Source organism: Boleophthalmus pectinirostris, unplaced genomic scaffold (genome assembly GCF_026225935.1).
Source record: "Boleophthalmus pectinirostris isolate CB_2022bp ecotype Guang Dong unplaced genomic scaffold, ASM2622593v1 HiC_scaffold_19, whole genome shotgun sequence".
Taxonomy (NCBI): Eukaryota; Metazoa; Chordata; class Actinopteri; order Gobiiformes; family Gobiidae; genus Boleophthalmus; species Boleophthalmus pectinirostris.
The window spans coordinates 15,325,331-15,349,479 of NW_026571140.1; the positions used below are offsets into that span (position 1 = coordinate 15,325,331).

Below are 24,149 nucleotides of genomic sequence, written 5' to 3' on the forward strand. Positions count from 1 at the left end.
TAACTATAAGGGAAAAACTTTTGGTAGGTTTACAACTAAACAGCTAGAGCTGTAGCTGATTAAATAAAGCCTTGGTGGAGACTGGTCTAGAGACATGCCCTGTGCAACATTTAATCAACTAAAAGGGGCAGATGAATTGGCAAAAGTTCTTAAATTGTTTAATTTATGTGAGATCCAAACAATGTACACAGAAAAGTATTATAAAACTGCATCTAAGGCAGATTAAAAAAGGGTTTTATGTACAATCAATTTTGAGCTTTCTACCATGCTATAATGTTGTTCCCTCATCAAAAATATGAGGTTTTAGATGTCATCCATGCATGTTTGAGTATTTTAGCAATCTCTGCAGGCTCTATTAGCACCCCCTCCTTATGTTTAGCTGTAAGATGGTGTCCAATGTTCAGCCCACAACCCTACATCATCCATGCTCCATACAACAAATCTCCATAAACACAAAACTGTATACAGCAACTTGACAAACTGAAATGTGCAATAGTTTCATTAATGGGATGGACATTAATCGTATTGTGATAGTGCTCAGCAAACAAAGGGAGGGGAGAGTCAGAATGCCAAAAATGAAAGTGGAACTTATAAAAACAAACTTATAATATATATATTTTTTTTGTTAATATAGAAGGTAAAATAGTGATCTATATATGTTATGTGTTAGCAGCTATACCCCATACACACAAAATACCTCAATTTTAAACTATCCAGCTACTTCCAAAACTCCAGCTCACTCACTCTATGCTCCTTTGTGCTGTTGTGCATAACATCTTATTAAATTAATTGATTAAGAAACAAAATCAGTAGACAACTTACCAATTAATAGACCAAAAACCTATAGGACTAAGGAAATATAGCTCTGTAAACAACAATGAAATTGGAAAGACGAGAATCATACCAGGTTTGATTTGTTATTGTCATTCACACCTCAGTCCAATCCATCGTTTTTCCTCTCTGACACTAAAAAAAGCAGGTATACTGGCTGGCATGTCTGTACGCTAGTGATAATAATTCTGGCTTTGTTCCCTGGGAGAATTGGACAAGCGCATGCAATGTAACAATTAAACAAGACTAGCTTTCACCGCTGTGCTTTTGACATATTGTAATCTGCTGGAGGTTTTGCGGTAAATCTAAAAGCTTTTAATGGAGCAAATGGTGAGGGCAAAGCTGTCTTTCCCGATAGCGGCAAATCAGCTCCAAGCAACCACTGCACCTGTTGCTTGCAAAGCTCTGGAAATAGGCTTTTGTTAATAAATTTCCATGCAGCTTGATGACAGCTACACAGGCAACATCAGCGCCCCATAACTCAGACGTGTTTTCACTTTTCACTGAGGTGTGTGGGCTATCAGTAGCCACCTTATTTGGGCAAACCTCTGAGAGAACACAATACAATGCATATACTGGAACACATTTAAATACAATTAATGTTAGGAATAGGAAAAAAGCCTGATGTTAGACTTATATCTTCAATTGCAATATTGCAGCAGTGGCTCTCAAACTTTCACACCAAGTCGTGTCAAATAAAAGATTTGGATTCAAGAATACCACCAGAATTAAATTAAGTATATAAGGACATTTCCGTGTCTATTTCTAGGGATTTCCCTTGTAATTCTAAACAAGAAATTATACAAAGGTATACTTATACATTTTTTGTCTATTATCAAGAAAAAAAATAAATACAAAATTATTTGAGTAAAGCAATCAAGTGCAGTTCCATGCTTTACACTTACAGTTTAGACCCGCCACCTTTGTACACTTCTTAAGTTAAAATGTGTCGTTTTAATTCCAGTACTTATAGATTAAAAACAGCCAAAAAGCAACAATGTACAGTGTATGAAAGTGGTGGAATGAGGGGTAAATAATAAATGTTAATCGCTGTAGCACTACTTTAAAAGCACTACTTTTAAAGGTACTTGTACTTCCACAGTCCACAGTACTTACCAGCATTGTAATAGCGATCTAACTTTTCCCACAAGGGCTCATCATCACGCTGTAGAATGGACAGCTTCAGTGGTTCATAAATGGAGCCTGAGAAAACGTAATTCAGTTTTATTCAAAGCAGATAACATTTGCATAATCCCATATCATACCACACATATCATATGAAATATTTGCCTAATTAAAATGGTGATAAAAATGAATAACTAATGATGCTAAATACCACTACATTTTTCCCATTTCCAGGAAACCCCATTCTTAGCAGATGATGCTTTTCCAGACACTTTTCACTGGAGATTTGCATTTTAATAGCTTCGACCTCGTGTCAAAACCACAGGTACAGAAAAATTCACATTGTCACTTAAATTAGCATAATTTCCATCATCTTGAAAGTTGTGGGGAACAAAGCTTAATCCATCTCCTCTCTTTAAGGCTAACACATATTTTACATTTCTTAAACAAGAGCATTCAAAGGTTTTTGCCACTGTGTTTCTGATTGTGGTTAGACTTGGAAAAACCCATCACCAGCATTACAATAGACCTATTCAATCCAGATAACTAAATAATATACAATAATAAACTGGACATCTTTTACTTCAACGAATGGAAAGAAAAGCAGCCTCAAGGGTGTTTTTTCTTGCACAATCTACTTACCGATTCTCCGGATTTTGCGGAGGGCCCGTGCATTTGTGGCCATTGTTTCAGTCATGCTCAAAAAGGTGAATTAACATTCGTCTCCAAGAAAAATCACAAATCTACAGCAATTCAGAGGAAGGCGTTAGTAGAACAGACTTTGATTGGATACATGCATGAATCAACACAGATTACAATATATTTAGAGAAGAGGAACACTGAGGAATTATAGGCGAATTATAAATGTAATGAACATTACACCTACGTAATTAACACAATGTGCATGATGTATGATCATTAATAGATGAAAATTGAAAAATGAAAAATAATTAGACATTAACTACAAATAGAACAGACTGTCTACAGTAAGTTTGAGGACTATGAGGACTACAGGTGGACAAATGGTAGTAATAATACTAATAATAATAATAATAACAAATAAGTAAATACATAAATTTAAGTAATGTTGTCATTGTCATCAATGGTAAACTTCAGAAATCGGTCCCATTAAACCATGGATGTCCAAACTTTTTTGACCGAGGGCCACATATGGAAACATATTGATAGTGGAGGGCTGAAGACTGCTGGCCTAAACCGCAGATGGAAGATTTTACATATTTTTATAGAGCCAGTGTACCTTTGAAAAGGCTTGGGACACAGATTTTAGGCCTGTATAATAATACAATATATTATTGAGGTTATAGTTGTAGAAACACCTAAATTGCTAGCAAAAAAATCTGCTTATAATCATTTGGGCCAACTGCAGGTCTGAGGGCCGCATTAGTTTGGACACCTCTGCATTAAACTATTATTGTAGTCTAAATTCTCCATTCATTCTAAGGCCATGACAGTCCACCTGTCTCTCCCAGAAGCACACTTTACATGGACAATGGCAACCAGTGCATCGCAGTGTGTGAGATAAAAACCCAAAGAAGCTCTTTAAATAGCCTGTAAGTGGCGCACATTTGGTTACCTCTGACCTTTCATGCACGGTTATGTCTCTGGTCAAACTGATGATGAAACACACGCATACAGTAATAGACACTTGCGAACAGGCGTCTTTACACAACCAACACAAAAATCATTACGGTCTCACAGCGCAATGACATGCAAAGGCATAACGCAGACCTGATCTTTTGGATCGGGCTTTAAATTCCATAAGTTTCCATCCGACATCTGCGAGGCTCGCCATGTTTATCAAATGGTTAAATTTACGACAATCTACAAAGGCTTCTGCTGTAACCTACCAAAATAAAGTCCCCATCTATTTTTAAGGCAGCGGTCTTTAATAGCAGACTTTGTTTTATCACTGATTGTGTTTAAATCTTTTTATAATCATAATTTTTATATTACGTGTAAAAGATAATGGACGGAATGTAATAAAAAGAACACAATGACACCAAACCAGAGTCGTTTACTGTGAAGAGATTTGTTTTAAACTTCCGCTGGTTAGAGCTTACGCTCTTCAGCTGTATGAAAGCGGTCACCTGTCAACCAGTGAGCATGTACGACACTGACGTAAACGAGGAAGCCCTAATTCACTCTACTAGTACAATTAGCAGCTAAAAATAGGAATAATTTGTGCTTAATGTAAATCTAAATACAAATAATGTATCTCAAAGCCCTTAATTATTTCGAATTTTAACAATATTATGCGAAATACTATACATTTAAGATGCCGTAAACCATCCTGCCGTATAGCAGTTGGTGCTGTTGTGAAAATCCGCAGTAGCACCAGGATGTGGGTGTTAAAAGTGAATATTTTGATGTTTTTATTTTATTGTTCGAGTTTGTGTAGCTCGTACGCGCTACAGGATGTAACGACTGACCTTTTTGGAACTGAAAATCACGGAACAGTGGCAGCTTTCGGAGATTTAAACTCGGATAAACAAACAGATATCTTCATCATCAGAGAGAGTACGTATTGACAAGCGTTCAATAAGGATATTTTTAGGTTATAAATAGTATTGAATTGTGTGTACACCTGGGTTTAATGCACATTATCCTCATTGTATGTTAAGATTTCTTTTCCGTGCTCAGTGTCGCACCTTAACTAACGTAATCGCTTAAATATTATGCTGATGTTTTTTTTTTTTTTTTTCCAGAGGCGGAAGTGGTAATATTCCTGGCTGATCCTAAAACACCTTACTTCAAACCAAAAGTTCGCATCACTAAGGATCTCCTCTCAAGGTAAAATCACTATGGTTATATGGGGCGTAGATAGACTGTAGAGTAGAATATACACTGTCTGTGGGTGCATACAGGCACTGCAGGCATGACAAGTGGGACAAGTCATATACATGTTGCTTAAAATCTTTCAGTCTATATTAAAATGAAGCTTCCACTCTGTTTCAGTGCTGTGATCACCAGTGTGGTTCCGGGTGATTATGATGGCGACTCTCAGATGGATGTCCTCCTCACTACTGAGAGCAATGATAGGACGAATGTGTTCATCTTCTGGGGGAAGAACACAACACTGGGTACGTATTTTTTCACTGTTCCACTGTTACCATGTTTTGAAGGCTCTATATTCTCTATTATAATTTTATATGTTTTAGATATGGCTTGGTTGTGGTGTGATTGAAGCTTTAGAGATGTGGCTAAGTATAGTAGTATAGGGGTGGGATGAGACAGGGCACAAGATAGGGCACAATCACATTACTGCTACTATACTATATTACAATTTTAGATTTACTTGATGTCATATTTTTGCTGGCATTCATTCTAGCAGTCTTTTTTGGGAACTAAAGCTTTTTAAGACCTGTAACTCATCAGTTGTCCACCCATTTTTCCAGACCATTTTTCAAATGTCTGTGCAATCTTGTGACAATGTTATTGTGCAGGATCTTGTTGCACAATATCTTGTTCTATTCCAAATACACTGTACTTACAATAACAGACCAGTACTTTCAGATTGTTAATGGTTTCCAATATGGCAGCCAAAACATCTTGATTTCAAAAAACTTTATGTGGATGACCTACCTTTTGTACCTTTTTTAACTTGCAGCACTGATATCTTGGTCTATGTTCAAGTCTAGGCTATTTGAAAGCTGAAATTATCAGAATGAATCTAGACTCTAGAGAATGGGTCAATTGACTCCTCCCTTTTCCCCCAGACCTGATTAAATGTATTTTGGAAAAAATGCAGAATCATTGATATATGTTTGCTTCTATTTCATTTGAAATTTGAAATTTACTTTTGTTAAAATGCTTTATTTTGTATCTTTGTAGATCTGGGTGATTCACTCCAACTGAACAAGACTTTTACTGACCAGCCTCTCATTATGGAGTGAGTATCAAGCATATCAACCTAAAATATGTATCCTGTATATAATGTAGTTTTGCTTGGCAATGAAACAATGTATAGATACACATTGGTCTTGGTACTTTAAATAATCTGTTTCTCTCTTTCTACAGCTTCAATGGAGACATGATTCCAGACATTTTTGGAGTTACCAGTACCCCTTCCACCCCTGTGTATGAAGTCTGTTATCTCACCAAAAGGTAATATTTTACCTGTCGCCCATGGGGTTCAAACATGTCACAGGCTATTTTTGCCCATTATTCCTTTGTGTATTTAAATTAGATACAATTATTTATTTGTGTCCTATTCCTTTTTATAGGGTCCCAGAATGGAAGAGTGCATTGAGTTCCTCTGTTAGTCTGCACAAGCCTCACTCTAATGCATTTATTGATCTCAACAAAGATTTTACTGCAGGTAAGTGGGCTTTAGAGAGAGGTAAATGCTGTGCTACATATCAAGTATTTGTTGATCAAATAGCACTGCCAACAGTGTGTTTTCTTCTTTTGTTGTTGAACACTCTCATGGAAGTTGGTGGTGGTAACCTCACCTGGTTAAGACAGTATTACTTTTTTAATTTGTTGTTGTTGTTTTTTTAAATATATATATATTTTTTTTTTCGGCATGAATCCATGGTTAAGATCAATTTTTGTTACATTTTGAAAACCACTAGAGCTCTTTGTTTTTGTTGCTAACAAGCAAAATATTATAATAATGCTCTACCATGGTGCACATTTGGCTAATGATAATGACACTGAATCACTCAAGCATTGGATTTTGGATCATTATTTAGTCGAAAAAAATACTTGATGTTGACATCAAATTATTGTCTTATAATCACATTCTTCCATGAAGCATCTTTAATGGCGCTTTGTCTTGTTTTTGAAAGAAAACCAACAAATACATGCAATTTTCTAGTTGACCAACAAAGAAAAAATATCAATTTTCTTCACCATTGAATAGAGAAATTCTCAGCGCTGTCCTCCTGCCCACTAGCTGTGCACTGTCACTCAGACTTAAGGGAGAGTTTTCTCTCGAAAAACTAATCTCCATGTTTAAGGTAATCAAAGAGGATTTAGCCTTGTCGCGCTCACAGCAGGTATCTTTGTGTGACTTGTGGTGTCGCTCCCAGGGCTGTCACAGTTATATTTTTACCCAAAGCTGCTTTATATTCGTATTTCTCATCTGTTGTATTTTTTTATTTTATTAGCATGAATGTTTGTCATAATCTTCTAGAACTGTGTGTCTAAACAATGTACATTATCAAGACTAAATGCTTTTTGTTATATATAAGTAAACTCACAATATTCCTTTTCAGTTTATCTTAATCATTTGACTTAAGTTTGGCAGATTTTAATATCTGGAACAGTGGTTCCCAACTTTTTTCACATTTTTGTGTACCCCCTATATCGTGTACTAGTGTTTTTCTTTTGGCAATTATAAATTTGTTTAGTGATATGTGTGTGCTGTGGCTACAATAGTAGCTTACTACCACCAAATGTGGAGTGAAAGAACAATGAACTGTAAAGCGCTTTGGGTATCTTGAAAGGCGCCATATAAATGCAATGATTAATTAATTAGTAATTAATTAATATTGCCAATTATTACAATTGTCTTGTTTTTGTTTTTTTGTTTTTTTTTATGTCAAGTTATGTCAGTTATCATACAGAAACATTAGTACGAATGTAAAATGTATTACTAAGAATATTTTAGGTTGAACAATGATTCAGTTCCATCTATCTTTTAAATCTGAAACTGTCCCTGTACCCAAGGTTGGGAAGCACTGATTTACAAAGACGGATTACTAAAGTCTTTCCTTATGATTCCTTTTATTATGCTGTAACTTACTAGGTGATATCAGGCCTGCATATTTACTCAAACTCACATATACTCAGATAGTTCCTTTTTCTTTGTTTGTTTTGCTAAAGGTGATAGCTACACTAAAGACCAGGTTTTGGACAGGCAGATCATGGAACGAAGGGAGAGACAGAAGGTGGAACAGTATTTGTGAGTCAAGGCGAAGGGTGTGATAGAGCATGATAAGAGGACAAATAAAAGACAAAGGGGTATGGGAGGGGAGGAGCCTGGCAGTTTGTAAGTCTAGAAAGTACAGCTCGGCTTGTTCTGTGCTACGACCACCTGCTCTCCTAAGCAGCACCGTCTGGGGCAATGCAATGAAGCTTATCAACCAGGCTCAGAGGCACACAATCTGTTTGAGGCTTTCACTATGCACACATCTAGCACTTAACCAAAATATCCACAAAGGACCTGTTATTATATACATCCGAAATTTGTTCTTCTCCAAATAATAATCTAGTATCTATCATGTGAACTGCTTTTTTTGCATTTGCACTTTTTAAATCTGGAATTTGTATTCAAAAATGTTTTTTTTTTTCACTAAGGCATTTTGGCTTATACACATTAGTAAAAGAAATAGCTGCAGTTATGCGTTGCTGTTGTGCATACAGAATGGTTTGTTTGCTTTTTGGTATTACATCTTTGAGAATTTTTTGAGAACACTGGCTTACACTCTCTGCTATAAATCTCCTTTGCTCTTTAAACTTAATTTTTATAGCTCTAATTCTTCATGCATTCTCAGATATCTCACAGTAGTTGAGGTTAAGACCTTTACAGTAGTAGGGATTAAGACCTTTTCTGTTCTTCACTTCTACTGCCACTTATACCGGTGGCAGTAGCTCAGTAGAGGGTGGGCAACGGGTACATTTTGTTGGTGTGTTGTTGGGCAAGTAGTGTAAGACCTTACAAAAGAGATTGCGATTTTTATTTAGAAGTGTATGGAAGTCACTATTATTCAAGTATCAATCCAAAAATGAGTCTGTAATTGTAACGTTTTTATAGCACAAATAAAAATGTGCTGAGTAACACTTCTGAAAAACACCCCATACTATTTTATGAGATCATGTCATAGTAATCATATGCACATAACAGAAAATTGTAGTATTCCCTTTAATGTAATCCAGTGTGCTCTGCTCTGCTGCTGTGACCATGTGTGGGGTGCCGGTTCAGGGTTATGTCATGGCTTCTATCCCAGTCTAGTGTCAGCAGTAACCAGTGCCACACGAGTGTATTGGCTGACCTCTCTACATCAGCAAGGCTACGGAGGTGGGCGGAAAAAGGCTCTGATTGTTTCATGGCCAGTGTCAAGACCTCATTTAGGCCACTCATTTGACCCTCCATCCATACCAACTAACCTGGCAGAAATTCACTTGGCTGTTCGTGCCCTGTTAGCATCACACTGTGTAAGGTCTGTATTTAAACACACTACATATCTGTTGAGGGTTTTTATAATTTTGCTTTTCATTTTCTCTGTTTCTTAAATGTAATAGTCTGCAAATGTTAGAGGTTCTTTATTACACAAAATTGATTCTTGTGGGCTTTAAGCCATGTTATAATGTTGTTACCTCATCAAAAACATACTTGGAGTTGTGTTTTGTTTCATTCACACATGTAGAGAAGGAGTAATCCTGATTTATTGGTCTGTCTACATCTCCAAAGCTCAAAATGCTCTCTTCCACCTTGTGATGTCATGTAGTGGTAGTTTTCAGGTTAAAATCTACCTTTTACCTTTTGTTCAGTAGAGATTGCGATTCCCAGTGCTGAAATTATCCAAATGGTTCTAGTGAAGGTGTATGGAGTTTTAAAATGCAGTGGAGCATTTATTCGATTACTGCATGACATCAAGGTGGGACAAAGTGTTTTCTATTTGAACAAAAAACTTGGCCTAAATATGCAGGGTTTGTGTGTTAAACGTGTCAATTAAACATAACTCCAGGTACAGTATGGTCTTGATGAGGAAACAATATTATAACATAGACCAGAAATAGCCCTTTAATCTTTGTTGACCAAATTTCAAGAAACAGTTGGCTGTGAAGCTAAATAATTCCAACTAGTGCACCACAAAAAGATATTAGTAGTACCTAGAATACTGTGGACCTTATCAACGGTATTGTATTTAGGGCTGATTGCATGCTACCCTGCTCAATGGCATCTAATTAGCTGGAAGGGACGCTTTTGTGGTCCGGCCAGAATGTTTTCATCTTTTATAAAATATGTCTGATGTGAGCAGGTGCCACACTTGTCCACATAGATGTGCATTCATCAGCGCCGCATGGACACAGGAAATGGCTTGATAATTTAAAGGGGCACTGTGTAACTTTTCTAGAAGAGGGCCCACCACCTGTTTGAATGTTCCACAGTATGGGATTCAGTTTATCCCATTTAAATTATGTTTAACGACTTCATCATTCATTATATGAAAGCTAATAGAAAATTAATATTTATCGTATGTACATTTTCTTTGCACTTCTTGGACATTTGTGGTTATTTTTTGTCTGTATGCTAAGATTTAAGATGTAAAAGGTTGGATTATGAACTGCACTGACTCATAACAGATACAAACTAAGGAGTTTCATTTTGGTATTTATTTATTGGAGCTCATGATTTTTTAACAATATTATACATTTAGTCTAGTTTTGAGCTTTAATATTTTTGTTAGTCTACATCAATCTATTGTACTTCAAAATGTGTTATTATGACAGGCCTGATTATATGTATTGCTCATAATTTTATTGCAAAACTGACTCTTGTGATCTTTTAGTCATGGTATAATGTTGTTAATGCTGTCAAAAACATACATGGAGTTGTTTGGTTTCATTCATCTGTCTCCAAAGCTCAAAATGCACTGTTACACCTTGTGATGTCATGAAGTGGTACTTTTGTTTAGTAGAAATTTGACATTTCAGGGCTGAAATTATTCTCCTCCACATTTCACATTATTTTATTCCACATGATTCTAGTGAAGGTGCATGGCCATGTGGTAATACAGGAAGTGTATTACATCACAGGGCAGAAGAGGGGGTTTTCTGTTTGAGGGAATAACTCGGTCTAAATATGCAGGTTGTGTGTTAAACATGTGTGAATGAAACAAAACACAGCTCCAGGCATGTTTTTGATGAGGAAACAGCATAATATGACATAATATGGGCTTTTTAAATAGTAAAACGGACATGATAGAGAACAAAGGAGAATGCAGTTGAAGTAATGTTACATTCACCTTCTGCTATACATTAAGGTTAGATAGGAACCTGCAGACGGAGAGCTGTAATGGCCCTGTTACGAAGTTGTTCTGCGATGAAAGGTCGTAATTGCCAAGTAATTTTAGATGCATTTTTACCATTTAAATGCAGTAATCCGGGCACAAAATTCCATCGCTAGGCAACGAGCATCGTAATGCTCTGTGCAGCATCCAATTAACAAGCGCTGAATCGAAGTGGCTCCTTGATTGTCTGTCTAATCATGTGGCGAGGGGAGGAAGAGAGCACATTTCCCACCAAACAACATGGCCCAACCAGAATAATCCATTCTAGTGGGATCACATTTACACATGGGAGGTATGATAAAACTGGTCTGCAAGTCTTTATTCATGTTGGTAATATTAACAAAAATGTTCTATTCTTGACATTTTAAGAACATTAATTATTTGAAATTTTCATGGCATTTTTGTAGTAGAAGCCTTCCTCCATGGGTAGTTTTAACCAAATGATTTCATGATTTCATATTATGTTGATTAGATTTTTTAAAGGGCTCATATTGCTCTATTTTATGATCTGATAATGTTGTTGTCATAAAAAACATACAATAGAATGTTTTTTGTTTCATTCACACATATTTAGGCTTTTGATGTCATGTGGTAATGCAGGAAGTGCTTTCACTGTGTTTTAAAACTCTATTCATCTTCATTAGAATCATTTGGATGATTTCTGCCCTGGAATTGCCGCTCTACTTAACAAAAGGCAAAAGGTAGCTGTTAACTTTAAAACTACCACTTCAAGACTTCACGAGGTAGAAGGGAGCATTTTGAGCTTTGGAGATGTAGACAGACTATTAATGCAGGATTACTCAAATATGTTTGAATGAAACAAAACACAACTCCGGGTATGTTTTTGCTCAGCTAACAACATTATAACATGGCTTAAAGGTCACAAGAATCTATTTTGTGTAATCAAACCTTTAATCTATTCTCATGATTAAAACAAAATGTATCTCAACAAGTCTGATTGTCCATCGCCATCATGTAAAACCATTGACGATTATTGATGAGACATGAAATAGAATAACATGCAGGAGATGGCGTCTCCACCGGCATATGGCCCATTCAATCTCATTCTTGTGCTTGTTCCTCACATGCTGCTGCACAACATAAAGCATCCATACGGAGCCATAGAATATGCACATTGGTCCTATTCCTAATCCAGCCCTGCGCTACAGCACCTACGTTGTACCCGTAATGGTTTTAGGAGATTATTTCTTCCGAGAATAGCTGGCCTTATTCTGCGGCTGGTGTATTTTGCCATGTTTGTGAATGAGGCGGTTTGATGGATGCCGGGTGGATGTCACACTGTGTGGAGTAGGCCTGCAGATTGGCTTAGGGACGGATTTATTCAGCACAAGCTTTTCACTTCGCTCACTGGCTTCTGCATTATTTTGTCTGATAGCAAAAAAAAAAAAAAATGCATTGATGATTCGGTCCACTATTTTCAAGGTGTAGATTGTATTTTACTTCAAAATAGGCTGCATACATGCAACATCACAACATTCTGGTATCCCTATTGTCTGAGCAGGGGGACAGGCCAGAATAGTATGGTGGAATTTGCTGTTTAATTGTCACATTTGCAGATTTGTTGACCTGGTTTATGGTTAATATCTATGTAATTATTGGACCTATCCACATGAAACAAACTGGCACAAAGTTCAGTGTCTTGAATGAGTGATTTTTATTTTATTTTTTTCTCGCAACAACTTCAGAAGATGCTGCCATTACTCAACGTAAATTGCCAATACAATACATACCTGGATACATAGGCCACGATACGATACAGTGCACTTTTGATTTGACACAATGTATTTCAAATTGGTTTGATTCGGTTCAGTAAAAGACAAAGCCTAAATCATGGCTGTGGTACTAAAAGTCTTTATTAAAGCACTACATTTGTGCAAAGTTAAAATGAAACATCTTACTCGTCAAAATAGTGATAATATATTGCATTAAGTTTTCTTTCTCCAAACAAGCAACACATTTGTAGCTCTTTCACAAAATGATTTAGCAAACTATACCAAAAAATACTCTTGGCAATATCAATACAGCAGCCCACAATACTGTATCATCTTATTAAATGATACGATATATCGATTTTAAAATTTTTTGCACACCCCTACTCAACAACAAGCCATGTGATCAGATGGAAGAATTTTAACACAAAAGATTAATATGGCAAATCCAATCCACAGTTAATAAGGATAACAAAAAGATACAACATTTGTGGATAAGTTTTGATATTTCTTTTAAAAACAATGGATCTCCCATAGATCTATATATGTAGTCCCATGCCCTTCACCTGAAATTAGGCCATCATCAAATTCTTTTTGCTTTCTATACAGCTATATGCATTCCATTTGAATACATAGAGTTTGTTATGGTTAGTATGCAGTTGCCATGACATTGACAGACAGTTCTTCTTCTGTGTGTGAGACGACTTTGCAGCCACTGGAGAAAACTGTGAACACTGGAACATGAACGAAGTGAAAAGCATCCTCCAAGAAAAGCTCTCCTTTCCCCTCTTCTCTCTGTCAGACATTTTAACACTGGAGAAAGAATGGGTTATTTCACTACATTAACAAGTGATGGTATTGCTGACCCCGTCTCTCCCCCAAAAGACAATTCTGACAAGGCACCTGGACAATCCTATGTTCCTACAAGTTTTCTTTCTGCCTGACACCCTGCTAAATCCCCTCTGAGGGCTTTGGGCAACTTCAGAAAGCTTGTTTCACAGTCCAGCGGTTTCATGCTGGCGGAGGAGGAGTGCCACATATCAGTGAACATGCTGCTGAAGGTTTGGCTAGTACCACATGTCACTGTTCTGTTTCTTCCCCAAATCTCTACACGCGACAAGGACCAAGCAATCATCTGGGAATAAGCCACTATGTTAACATGGATGCCAGCAAAACAGGGTGCCTGGCCAGTTTAAACCGATGTATCAGAATGCCTGTAAACACAGAAAGTACGATTGCGGTGTCTCGAATCGAGTCTTAGGTTGTGCTGTGGACAGCAAATACCTTGTGAGTAATGTGGTAGTAGACTGTGACAAGAGTGCCTTGACAGGTTTTGGGGTAAAGACTATTTGAATTTGGTTATTTAGCACTCCTTGAGTTCTCTGTGTAAATGTAGTGAGTGATTGTGTGTTCACTTTTTCGATTGTCTTGGCAGTTTAGTGTTGAAAATTGTATGAATAGTTACTTTTTAAAAGGAGTCTTATGAGAGCTTGGTCTCATGACAGGCTTTTCCTTCAGGCCAGTGGTCTCAGAGCTATTCTTGCACTGCTGGTAAAGGCTAAAGGTGGGGAGCTGTTGTTCTTAGAGCTGCACCTTTCGAATGCCCCTTGGAATATAACTTTTTTCCAGAAGCACCAGCTATAGACCTATCTCTCTAAAAGACATGGCTATAAAGGTGGTTCATATACCACATGGCATTCCTTTGTGTACAAGATTTTAACAGATAAGAACCATCCTCAGTTTTAAAGAAAGTGACACATTTTAAATTGAAATTAAAATGAAATTGTTTTTGTGCTGGGAGGAATATTTTGTTATTTATTGCAATATTTTGTGAGGCAGTTTTGCCTAGACTTTGCTGTCCTTTTGAGAACTAGAAAACTGTCTCTGTCACATTTCTTTCTAACCCTTTATAATTATTTTACATTTGGGTGGGCAAAATTCCAAAATCCTGTGTAATCCTTCATTTGTCCAGGGGTGGTTCTATGTGGAAAAGGTTTCAGATGTTACCGCTCCAAATAAAATTCCAAAAGAAAGCGAGATCACAATTTTGGTTTTATCACACTTCACGCAGTTAGCAGTTAGGTACCTAAAGCTACATCTGCTGCTTCTGACAGTTGACACTACACTCTGAGTGGTTAAGCCCACCTATCACTCACTCAGAGCATTACAGAGACTGACCAACGAGGAGTCTGTGTGGGGGGAAAGTGTTTAAGCACAGAGCTGCATTAAACAAAGAAGCATTGAATCATGATATGACAATAAGTACCAAATAAGCAGATTTATAGTCATAGGGATGGAGTCATGACTGGATTTTTACCAGTATATTGTCCATCTTAAATTTTATCATTCAGTCAGTCTTTATTTAACTATACACAACACTCAAGTTTGAATTTTATGTTAAAAAAAGGTATATGTGTGTGATGTGAACATGTTATTTATTTGGTTGGTTTGGAATTTTTTTGCACACAGTCAACTTTTAAGATTTGAAAATATTTTTAAGATTGTCACTGTCCCGTACTCGCTAGATGAGTGTCTGGAGTGCCTAAGTATCACTTTCATGGGTGAGTGCTGTGACATTTGAATCATCATGCTAAAGGTCGTTCAGTCTAAGAGGCAGGAATCAGATCAATGAAAACAGATGAACACTAACACTAAGGGCATGGAAGATACATCAGAGCTGCAAACTCAACTCTGAAATACATTTCCAAAGACACCCAGTCTACGCTCATCTCTCATCGTTTTGCTGCATTACTGTCAGGCTTATTGCAACTCAATTTCACGCACAAAATGGATGTGTCTCTCCTTCCAAAATAAAACAGTGACATCAGTAGACATGATAGATTCAGCTTAGCTCTGTGTCCTGGAACCTGAAGGGCTCACAGGGCAAAGATCTCATGTGCAGTGGGTGTGTGTCCTTTTGACAGCAGCAGTGATAGAAGTCTGTGCTTGTTTGCTGAGTAACAGGCTAACAAACAACCTGCTGCAGGGCATTAGAGGCTCAGCGAGGAGCGTCCTGTCTGTCTCTGCCTAGTGCCTCTCTCCTTCTGCTTTATCACCACTGCACTTTTTACCTCCTCCACTTCTCCGCCCAGGATTTTCAGTCATGCACTTTTCATAGCACAGGTTTGTACTGTCTTACTGTTACACGCACGTCCCAGTGGCTCCGATGAGATGCCACTGATGGTGTGTGACAGCGTACAAGCAAAGATACACAGCAGCAAAGACAGTAATGCAGAGTCCACAGTGCAGGCTGTCAGCTCCTGTCCGCTCTGAATTATTATGCTGTACAGACTTGTGCGCGTACTAGAAGGTGAGAGGGAGAGATAATAATGTAAGAGCCAGTGGTTGATTTTAGAAGATAATGGCAATGGAGAAACAGGCTACCAGTAAAGAGCCATTTCACGGTGGCTGAGTGGATAGTACTCAGGCCTCACAGCAAGAAGGCTTGAGACTCCCGGGCCACTCTGGGCCTTGTTGCAGGGAGTTTGCATGTTGTATTCTCCTGTGGCTGCGTGAATTTCCTTCAGTTTTCCCTATCACCCTGAAACATGCACAGTAGGTATTCAGCTTAGGAAGTCCTGACAAAGCCTAGTTCAAGATCTGGAGATAGAGGCGGCAATGGCGCACCCACTGCTCCTGATTAATGGGTCAAATACAGAGGACAAATTTCCCTACAGGGATAAGAAAGTGTACCTTAACCTTATTTCTAATATTTAATGTCAAATACCCTAGTGTCTTATCCACAGTGTTTTCGATTCATATTGGGTTTATGCATCTCATAGCTCCTTTAGTCGTTTATTTGTTCATTTGTCACACACTGATGAAACAGTGATGATGCCTCTTTCCCCTAACCTGCATGTATGCCAATGAAGAAAAAAGTTGAACATGAACTTAACTGAGTCATTCACTTCTTCACTACTTGTCAAACAAGTTGTGGAGTCGTGGAGATGCTGAGTGCCCTCTGCTAGTATTGAGAGTTACATGACATACTTGTTATCTCCTGACCTGACCAGACCACTGTACATTTTATTGAACACTGAATGGCTCTATGATCACATAGCCTCTAGCTGCCTAGAAACTAATGGGGGTTAGATCAAGGTTCTCAGACTACTAACTGATGCACTGATGCAGTATTTAACGAAATAAAAGTGAAATAAAAGTAAATATAAAAATTGTATATGCATACCTTTTATCATCTTTACCTTATACTTTGAAACTGTGATGATTGAGTTGCTGCTCCCCATTATGAATGCTGTTTTACAACTATACCGCGCAGCGCAGCATGTATGATGTATTTTTAATCAGATAAGAAAGGTTGTGCATACTAAATCCATACGTGTCTGAGATGCTGATCACACTTCCGCAGAGTCCCCACTGTGCCTCTCTCCAAACCCTTTCCTGCTGGCCTTTGTAAAAGCACAAACTTGCAGCTAATAAGCCGCTAATTGGGTGTTTGCGAACCATAGGTTGGCACAATGAAATGACTGCTCATTTTACTGAACATTGATAAGGCTAACAGTTTCCACAAAGCTCCAGGCAAAGGACAGCAGAAAAGGCGAGTGTGTGGGTGGGTGCACATGACTGTAGTGTAGCGCAGAGAACCGGTGGGCTGGTGTGAACAGAGTAATTAGCTCCGTTTCTACACACCAGCGTTTTCTCTTCCTCACTCTTTTGGCACTTTTAGGTTTTCAGCGATATTATTTTAATTATGGTCTTGAATAAAAGAAAAAGAGGGATCTTAAAAAAAAAAAAAAAACTTGTGTTACAGCTATAGCATAATGAGGCATTGCATTTGAGCTGGCAGTTTGAATGTGCGGGGAAAAAAATTAAGATTGTATTTGCTCATGGGTGTTGTTCAAAATAAAATACATCCTCAAAGTCCACAAAGTAGCACAGGAAAATTCAATTTTAGTCAGCATATTTTATTAATTATACTCCCATGTATTGACCAAATTATTTTCATATCATATCAAATCCTTTATGTATTCATCTGTATTACATTTTATGTAATAACTTTTTTATATTGTATGTTTTCTTCAAGGTAATTTTTTATGGCATGTGGGAATTGAGGATATTTGCCAATTATTAATGTGGTTATGTATTGAGGTAAAAAATATACAGCACAAAATGACAAGAACGCAAACTAATATAGACATTTGGTCATTGAAATATCTTGCTTGGTAAAATACATGGCAATCTACCTACACTTCTCAAAGAAGAAGAATTTAATTCCGTACCTTTATAACCCTAACGTGTCTTGATCATTGACTGTATAAAGAAGTGGACTAAGGGAGTGTGATTTCACCTGTAGTGTTCGGCTCCAGTCAAATAAAGCTAACAAGTCCAGCAGCTATTGGAGCGAATTTGAAGTAGAGTTCCATATTAGAAGCAGGAATTTATTCATGGACAGCATATTAACATTTTAAGACCAAAATTACAAGGCTCACTGCAGCAATTACAGAGAGTTTTTCAATGTACAGTCAATTGGAGCCAGAGTCAATGGAGCCAGAAGCACCCCCGTGCTCACTTAGTATTTGGAACACGGTGGCTAGTGGTTTAGCTACAGTATGGCCATATACAGTCTATGGTCTTGATTCTCTACTGTAGATTATATGTCCGTTCAGACCGGAGTGTCAAAAAACACACTGGACTCCTCCAGTTGGATGCCTTTGCATTTGAGTTTAGACAAGAGACAAGATACTTGACGCTCGTCCAGGGCGTCTGTTGACCTGGAAACAAATGCTATTTTCCCGGAATGATGGCAGACCAGCTTGAGTGTTGAGTGTCTTTTGTGTATTTATAACATAAAACCCATCGGTAGAGGTGATCAGCTTGGCGGCTTGTGTATGTATATATAATTTTACTATACTCCGCTAATGTTTGTGGCTCCCCGCCTCGGTTCCTGGGTCTTTTTCTTTCTTCTCGATCTTCCGGATATTAACCTTGCTACGTCACTGGATAGTCGTCCCTGATTGGTTGATGCGGCGTATCTGACACCACAAGTTCATTTTTAACTTCTGATGCTGATGCCCTGGACGTTTATCCAGAATATTGATGCTTGAACGCTCAAGACGTGCCCTGATTATGCCTAAAGACATGTTGCAAAAAACACAGAATGCCCTAGACACACGTCCACGTAGACTTTGCACTGGACACCTTGATGCCGTGGTCTGAAAGGACCTTTTAGATAACTTCACATAAAAGTAGCAAACTAGATAAAGGAGATTGAAAGACAAAGCTTCTATGGACCACTGCTGCCTTAGTGTCAGAGTCCTGTCTCCCTCCCGAGGCTTAGCACCCAGCGAGCAACACCCTATCTGTTTTTACAGAGGCTAATAGGAAGCCCGCTCTTTATCCCCACACTGTGCCTCTACATAATGGAATAGAGAGACATAATGCTGGTCGAGTCCAGCTGTCTGTGGAGGCCCTTCAAATTGCCTCCAATCCCCTTAACAAATCTGATGGAGAGTCTATGAATAACTCAAGTACCACTCATCACCCTGCACTTTTTCACCCTTTCTTTCAAAACATTAACTCAAGTTAGCCCATGTTTAATTGGAAAGTTTCGGGGTTTATAAGTTTCAAATGGTAAAATTTTGATTGCAAGATAACTGGACTACTATAGGGCTGCAAGCTTAATCATAATCAAATTGAAATTGAAATTTGAATTAACTTAATGAATTGCAAAGGCTGCAATTTTTTAAGTATTATTATTTAAGTTACAGTCTGCATATAGGATTCTTGTGTTAGTTTGTTTTTAGACAAAAAAAAACTTTGGATGTGTTTTTAAAATGGGAACTTGATCAGAATCTTATTATGAAAACGTAAATTGCAAATCTGATCACAGTGCTTGTTAGCTTGTTAGAAAACCTGCAAGTCAATATGTTTTCCCAAATCATTCAGTCTTACTACTTACTTACTACTTACTTACTGTTCCTGGAGATAAATGTGTCTTCTGCATTTGACCCCATTGAAATCAGAATCTGGAAGAAACCCACCCAAACAAGGGGAAAACATGCAAACAAAAATTTTTGGCAAAAATATTTAGTTTAAGCTTCCCCAGTCTCAGTGTGTTCATGTGCCATTCCCAGTTTTTCTCCTCTATGCATGAGATTTGTCTGTGTGATGTGTATTAAGGCATAAACAAAAATGTTATGACCCAGATAAATGCATGTTGTTATTTTTCTGAAATTTAACTAAACATACATTTTGTGGGCCTTGTAACAGATTTGAACATCTTCTAATCGGTATCAGTTCATATCGTTCACAGCAGGTTGAATATCAAAATGTCTATATTGTCTACATCCCTAAAACCATCCATTCCAGAATCAAATCCTTCTCTCATTCTTCTCTCCGCTCGCCTTTTAGAAGACAAAAGCCTCATCCGCAGTATTTGATGTGTGCAGAATGGTAAATCCGTGCGTTGTTTTTTTTTTTCTGGCACATGCACACTTTCACCAGTCACAGCTCCTCGCCGCCTGTTGTCGCTGTCAGTTTACCTTGTTGTGCGGTTGGTTTCTCTACTTGAGTAGTGTTAGTCGGGCCCATTAGCAGCATGTTATTAGCTACCAACACACTTGTAATTATTGTGTTGACGTGAAAGGGATGGCTGATTGAAGATGATGAACAGCACACAACTCGGTGACAAAGACATGTATGCAGATATTAAAATAATGATTGGCAATCTCAGTTGGCAAGCGGTACTTACAAGTGGGTAGACTTACCACAACAAATTTTGAAGTATCATATATAGCTACAGAAAATATGGCATATATGATGATATTAAAACTACTTTGTGACACTGGCACAGTGACCCTAAAGCTGGATAGTCTTAGTATACCTTTTTCTAAATGAGCAATATTGATTAAAAAAGAAGAAGCAATAATTAGACATAGCAGTTACATATGAAACCCTCTATGGCTCAAATTGTATTACAAAAAAGCAGCTGCAAATAAAATGTACACAAATAAATATTTAGCCTTAAAATATGTTGTATGTAATGATTTGCATTTTGAAACAGCCTTATTGCATCTTTTTATAAATGAGGATTAGCTATTTCTAGCGACCTGATTTTTAGAAGAGATTTAGTTTTGCGTGCACCTTGAAAATCAGGGCGGCTTTCCTTCCTCCCATTTCACCTATCTTTTGAGCACATGCATGTCTTTAATTACCCCACTACATGACATACCACTTAGAGTCCTGAATCCCTGGTGCTGTTACGCAACCACCCCCTTCCCACACAACCACATTTGTACACCTCTATTATATATGCATCTACCTGAGTGCTGGAGGGTGACAGCTCTATTAGTTAATACCTTTTCTGTCAATGCCTTTGCTTGTAGGAGCAGTATCAATTCAGTGGTAGGTTGAGATTTGAAGACAAAGTAAGGCAGCGCTGGGAGTGGACTTATAAAGTCCTCGGTTTCTAGCCTGTCCACTGGTTTTGATGGGATTATGTGACGGAAAACTGTTGGTCAACATCAGTCATACAGGCTTAACTGGATTACTGCTCCAGTAATGACACCTGCAGCAGCTCACACCATGGAGTGTTCAAGGTTATATAGAAGATCTAGTACTGCTAACTGCAGGCACAGCTAAACAACAGGATCGTTTATAGTGCTGTGCAATAAAATTCCTCATTTTGTGTCTATCTGTGCAGGTGGCTTTTGTCTTAAATATCTTTTTTTTGTACCATGTTCTTTACAAAGTCCTTGGTGGCCATAAAGGTCCATAGCACAGTAAAACTGTGTTAAAGTGAATGATAGCAGTGGCAGTTAGCTTTATATTGCTATCTTGCAGCTCTTTGGGGCAGTGAAGATCCACTACCCGGAGAGAGAAGGACAATGGGCTGCAGAAGATCACTTTGAGATTGCCTGATTGCTTAGTTGACCTCTGAGAATTGGCTTCCCTTTATGTGCATATACTCTGACACCTCTGGCACGTGTGTCTAAAAATGTCAGCTCTCAGGACAGATCAGATGGCAGGTTGCCCTTGGTGGACCATGAGGTGCCCATAGAGACATCAAAGGGAGGTGTAGTGTGCTGCCCAAGGGCACCTGAGTTTAATTCACTTCTTGACTCTAGACACTGTTCCCCCGGGATGCATTCTGTTGGATTGTATGAAGGGTTTGTAGTGGCTGAGCTGAGTGAACTCTTTAAAGTGAACTTAAAGCAAGAGGAGGAAGTTTCCCACAGCGAGTTGCTAAGTGTTTACAAGATAAGATGCTCTCCGTCTTCACAGGCCCCTCACTAACACGCCGCCATCACAGCTAATCCGCCAATCAACACTGGATCCTGTTTGAGAGGCCTGATTGGCTGATTAACAAAGATCATCAGCACGCCACCCACCGGGCTTAGGATACACACACACACTGCTCAAATTACCCCCTACATCTGTACGCACATATGCATAATCTATGCATACTTTCATTATCTGCTTTGCATTTATGAAGTGTGCTGCTACTTCATGCAAGTGCACACACAAAGTTTCAGAGAGGACTTATCCTTGTACTTTAAACTCTCTCATTATTCTCTGGTGCTGTGCTTAACTTTTTAAGTGTTGGTTGTTCCAAAAAGTAGAGTGAAATGGAGTGCATCTCACATCATAGGATTTTCAAGCTTAACGTTACAACAGTGGAGATTTTAAGATGCTGAATTCTAAACTTAGTTACATTGTCTTGGCTAATGCATCTATGGGAGCATTTTGCAATGCTGCTTCAAACATGGCGTATTTCCATGGTAATTGGAATTCCATCACAAGCTCTATTTGGAATACTTCAACACAAGAATACTAAATCCACATCTGAAAATTGGAATGTACTACCAAAAACTGTGTATTACTTTTTATTTTTAACGCATGATGTATTGAAGGCCCCCCAGAGCCCATTAGGGGATGTAACAATATATCATGATGTATTTTTGGTAATGTGGGTGGATTTTTCTCTAAAATGGCCTGATGAACCTTTAGTGGCTTCGTTTCTGTCATTATCCAAAGGGCTACAATATTGTTGGAGAGTGGTGCCTAAAGTATAAAGTCTAAGCTTGCTGACTTTGCAAGAAAATCAACTGCATAGCGTATAATATATTCCAGTAGAGCCAGTTATGGGCACATCCAGGGACTCACACCTGGAAAGCAGAGGAACGTTATATATTATTCTTTGGAACTGCATCCCTCACCACCATCTAATCCTCTGAAGACTAGCTTTATGATTTTAAGCAGACATTATGCCACAAGCTCCAAACAAAGATACTGCTAGTTATGAGTTTTCTTTTTGACACGATCTTCCATCAAGTTTAGAAAAGCATAGCCAAGTCAATATCTGGCCTTGTCAAATAATTTTTCATCTTTCTCTTTTTATAGATTTGTTCCTGACGACCCAAGGGCCAAAGTTTGAGACATGGATCAGTAAGGTAAATCCGCTAACTACAAGGAGATGTGGCTTTATATGTGATAGTGAATCACTGAGTTTTAGCTGCATTTAAAAAGTATAGAATTGCTGTCATATCACTAAATATTGTGGCATATGTGGCATAGGAAACATACAACAACATAACCTCTATTACAGTATCATTAAAGGTCCTTTATTACACAAAAATGATTCTTGTAAGTTTTAACCATGTTATAATGCTGTTGCCACTTCAAATGTTATTATTAATCTGTCTACATCTCCAAAGCTCAAAATGCCCTGTTCCACATTGTGATGTCAAGTAGTGGTAGCTTTCAGTTTAATTTTTCTGCCTTTTATCTTCAGTTCGGCAGAAATTGGCAATTCCAGGGCCAAAATTATCCAAATGATTCTAGCGAGTTTGCAAACACAGTGGAGCACTTCCTGTATAACAGTTTTCAATTTGAAAGAAGAACTCAACCTAAATATCCAAGGTTTCTGTGTTAAAATTGTGTGAATGAAACAAATAAAACTCTAGGGATGTTTTTGACGAAGAAACAACATTGTAACATGGATCGGAAAATAGCTTAATATGGGCTCTTTAACACAGTGCAGTATAATGTTTGCAGTGAAATAATACAAGACAAACCTAAATCCTCAAGCCATGTATAGAGCCTCTACCTTTGGCACTCACCCCGGTGTCTTTGCTGCAGGACTAGTTAATATTCTGGGAAGCAGGGAGACACAGCACAGACCAGGGCTTCTGTGTTTCTTTGTCAAGGGTACTATTTGGAATTCTGCAGGTCGACGCTGAATCCGAACACTAGTCTGTCTTATCACCGAAAGGGAATGAGAGAGGAGGAGAAGGTGGAGGAGGCAGGGGGGGTACTTAAAGATCTTCTAGGGACAGAATGCAAGAGGCAGGAGCAGAGCAGAGACCAAGAAGGAGCAAACTCTGTAAATAAACTCTTTTGCCCTGTACAAGATGGATGGTGGAGGTATCACCGCTTAACAGGAGAGGATAGTGGAGTCTTAGAA

At 38.1% G+C, this 24,149-nt stretch overlaps 2 protein-coding genes across 4 annotated transcripts in view; one reads left to right on the top strand and one right to left on the bottom strand.

Moving 5' to 3' along the window:
• phkb (phosphorylase kinase, beta) overlaps positions 1–3,793 on the bottom strand; it is a 152,321-nt gene extending 148,528 nt beyond the window's left edge. For 2 of the 3 annotated variants that reach the window (XM_020941414.2, XM_055154295.1), the window contains exons 1-3: positions 3,706–3,793; positions 2,599–2,699; positions 1,948–2,034 (exon numbers count right to left, since the gene is read on the bottom strand). In XM_020941414.2, coding sequence (XP_020797073.1) covers positions 1,948–2,034; positions 2,599–2,653 — 142 coding nt within the window. In that variant the 5' untranslated portion in view covers positions 2,654–2,699; positions 3,706–3,793. The remainder of the gene's footprint in view (positions 1–1,947; positions 2,035–2,598; positions 2,700–3,705) is intronic. The other variant, XM_020941413.2, reaches the window with a different exon arrangement.
• Positions 3,794–4,278: 485 nt separating this feature from the next.
• itfg1 (integrin alpha FG-GAP repeat containing 1) overlaps positions 4,279–24,149 on the top strand; it is a 148,647-nt gene continuing 128,776 nt past the window's right edge. Inside the window, exons 1-7 of the mRNA XM_020941358.2 lie at positions 4,279–4,494; positions 4,683–4,767; positions 4,933–5,057; positions 5,809–5,866; positions 5,995–6,081; positions 6,201–6,295; positions 23,087–23,136. Coding sequence (XP_020797017.2) covers positions 4,317–4,494; positions 4,683–4,767; positions 4,933–5,057; positions 5,809–5,866; positions 5,995–6,081; positions 6,201–6,295; positions 23,087–23,136 — 678 coding nt within the window. The 5' untranslated portion in view covers positions 4,279–4,316. The remainder of the gene's footprint in view (positions 4,495–4,682; positions 4,768–4,932; positions 5,058–5,808; positions 5,867–5,994; positions 6,082–6,200; positions 6,296–23,086; positions 23,137–24,149) is intronic.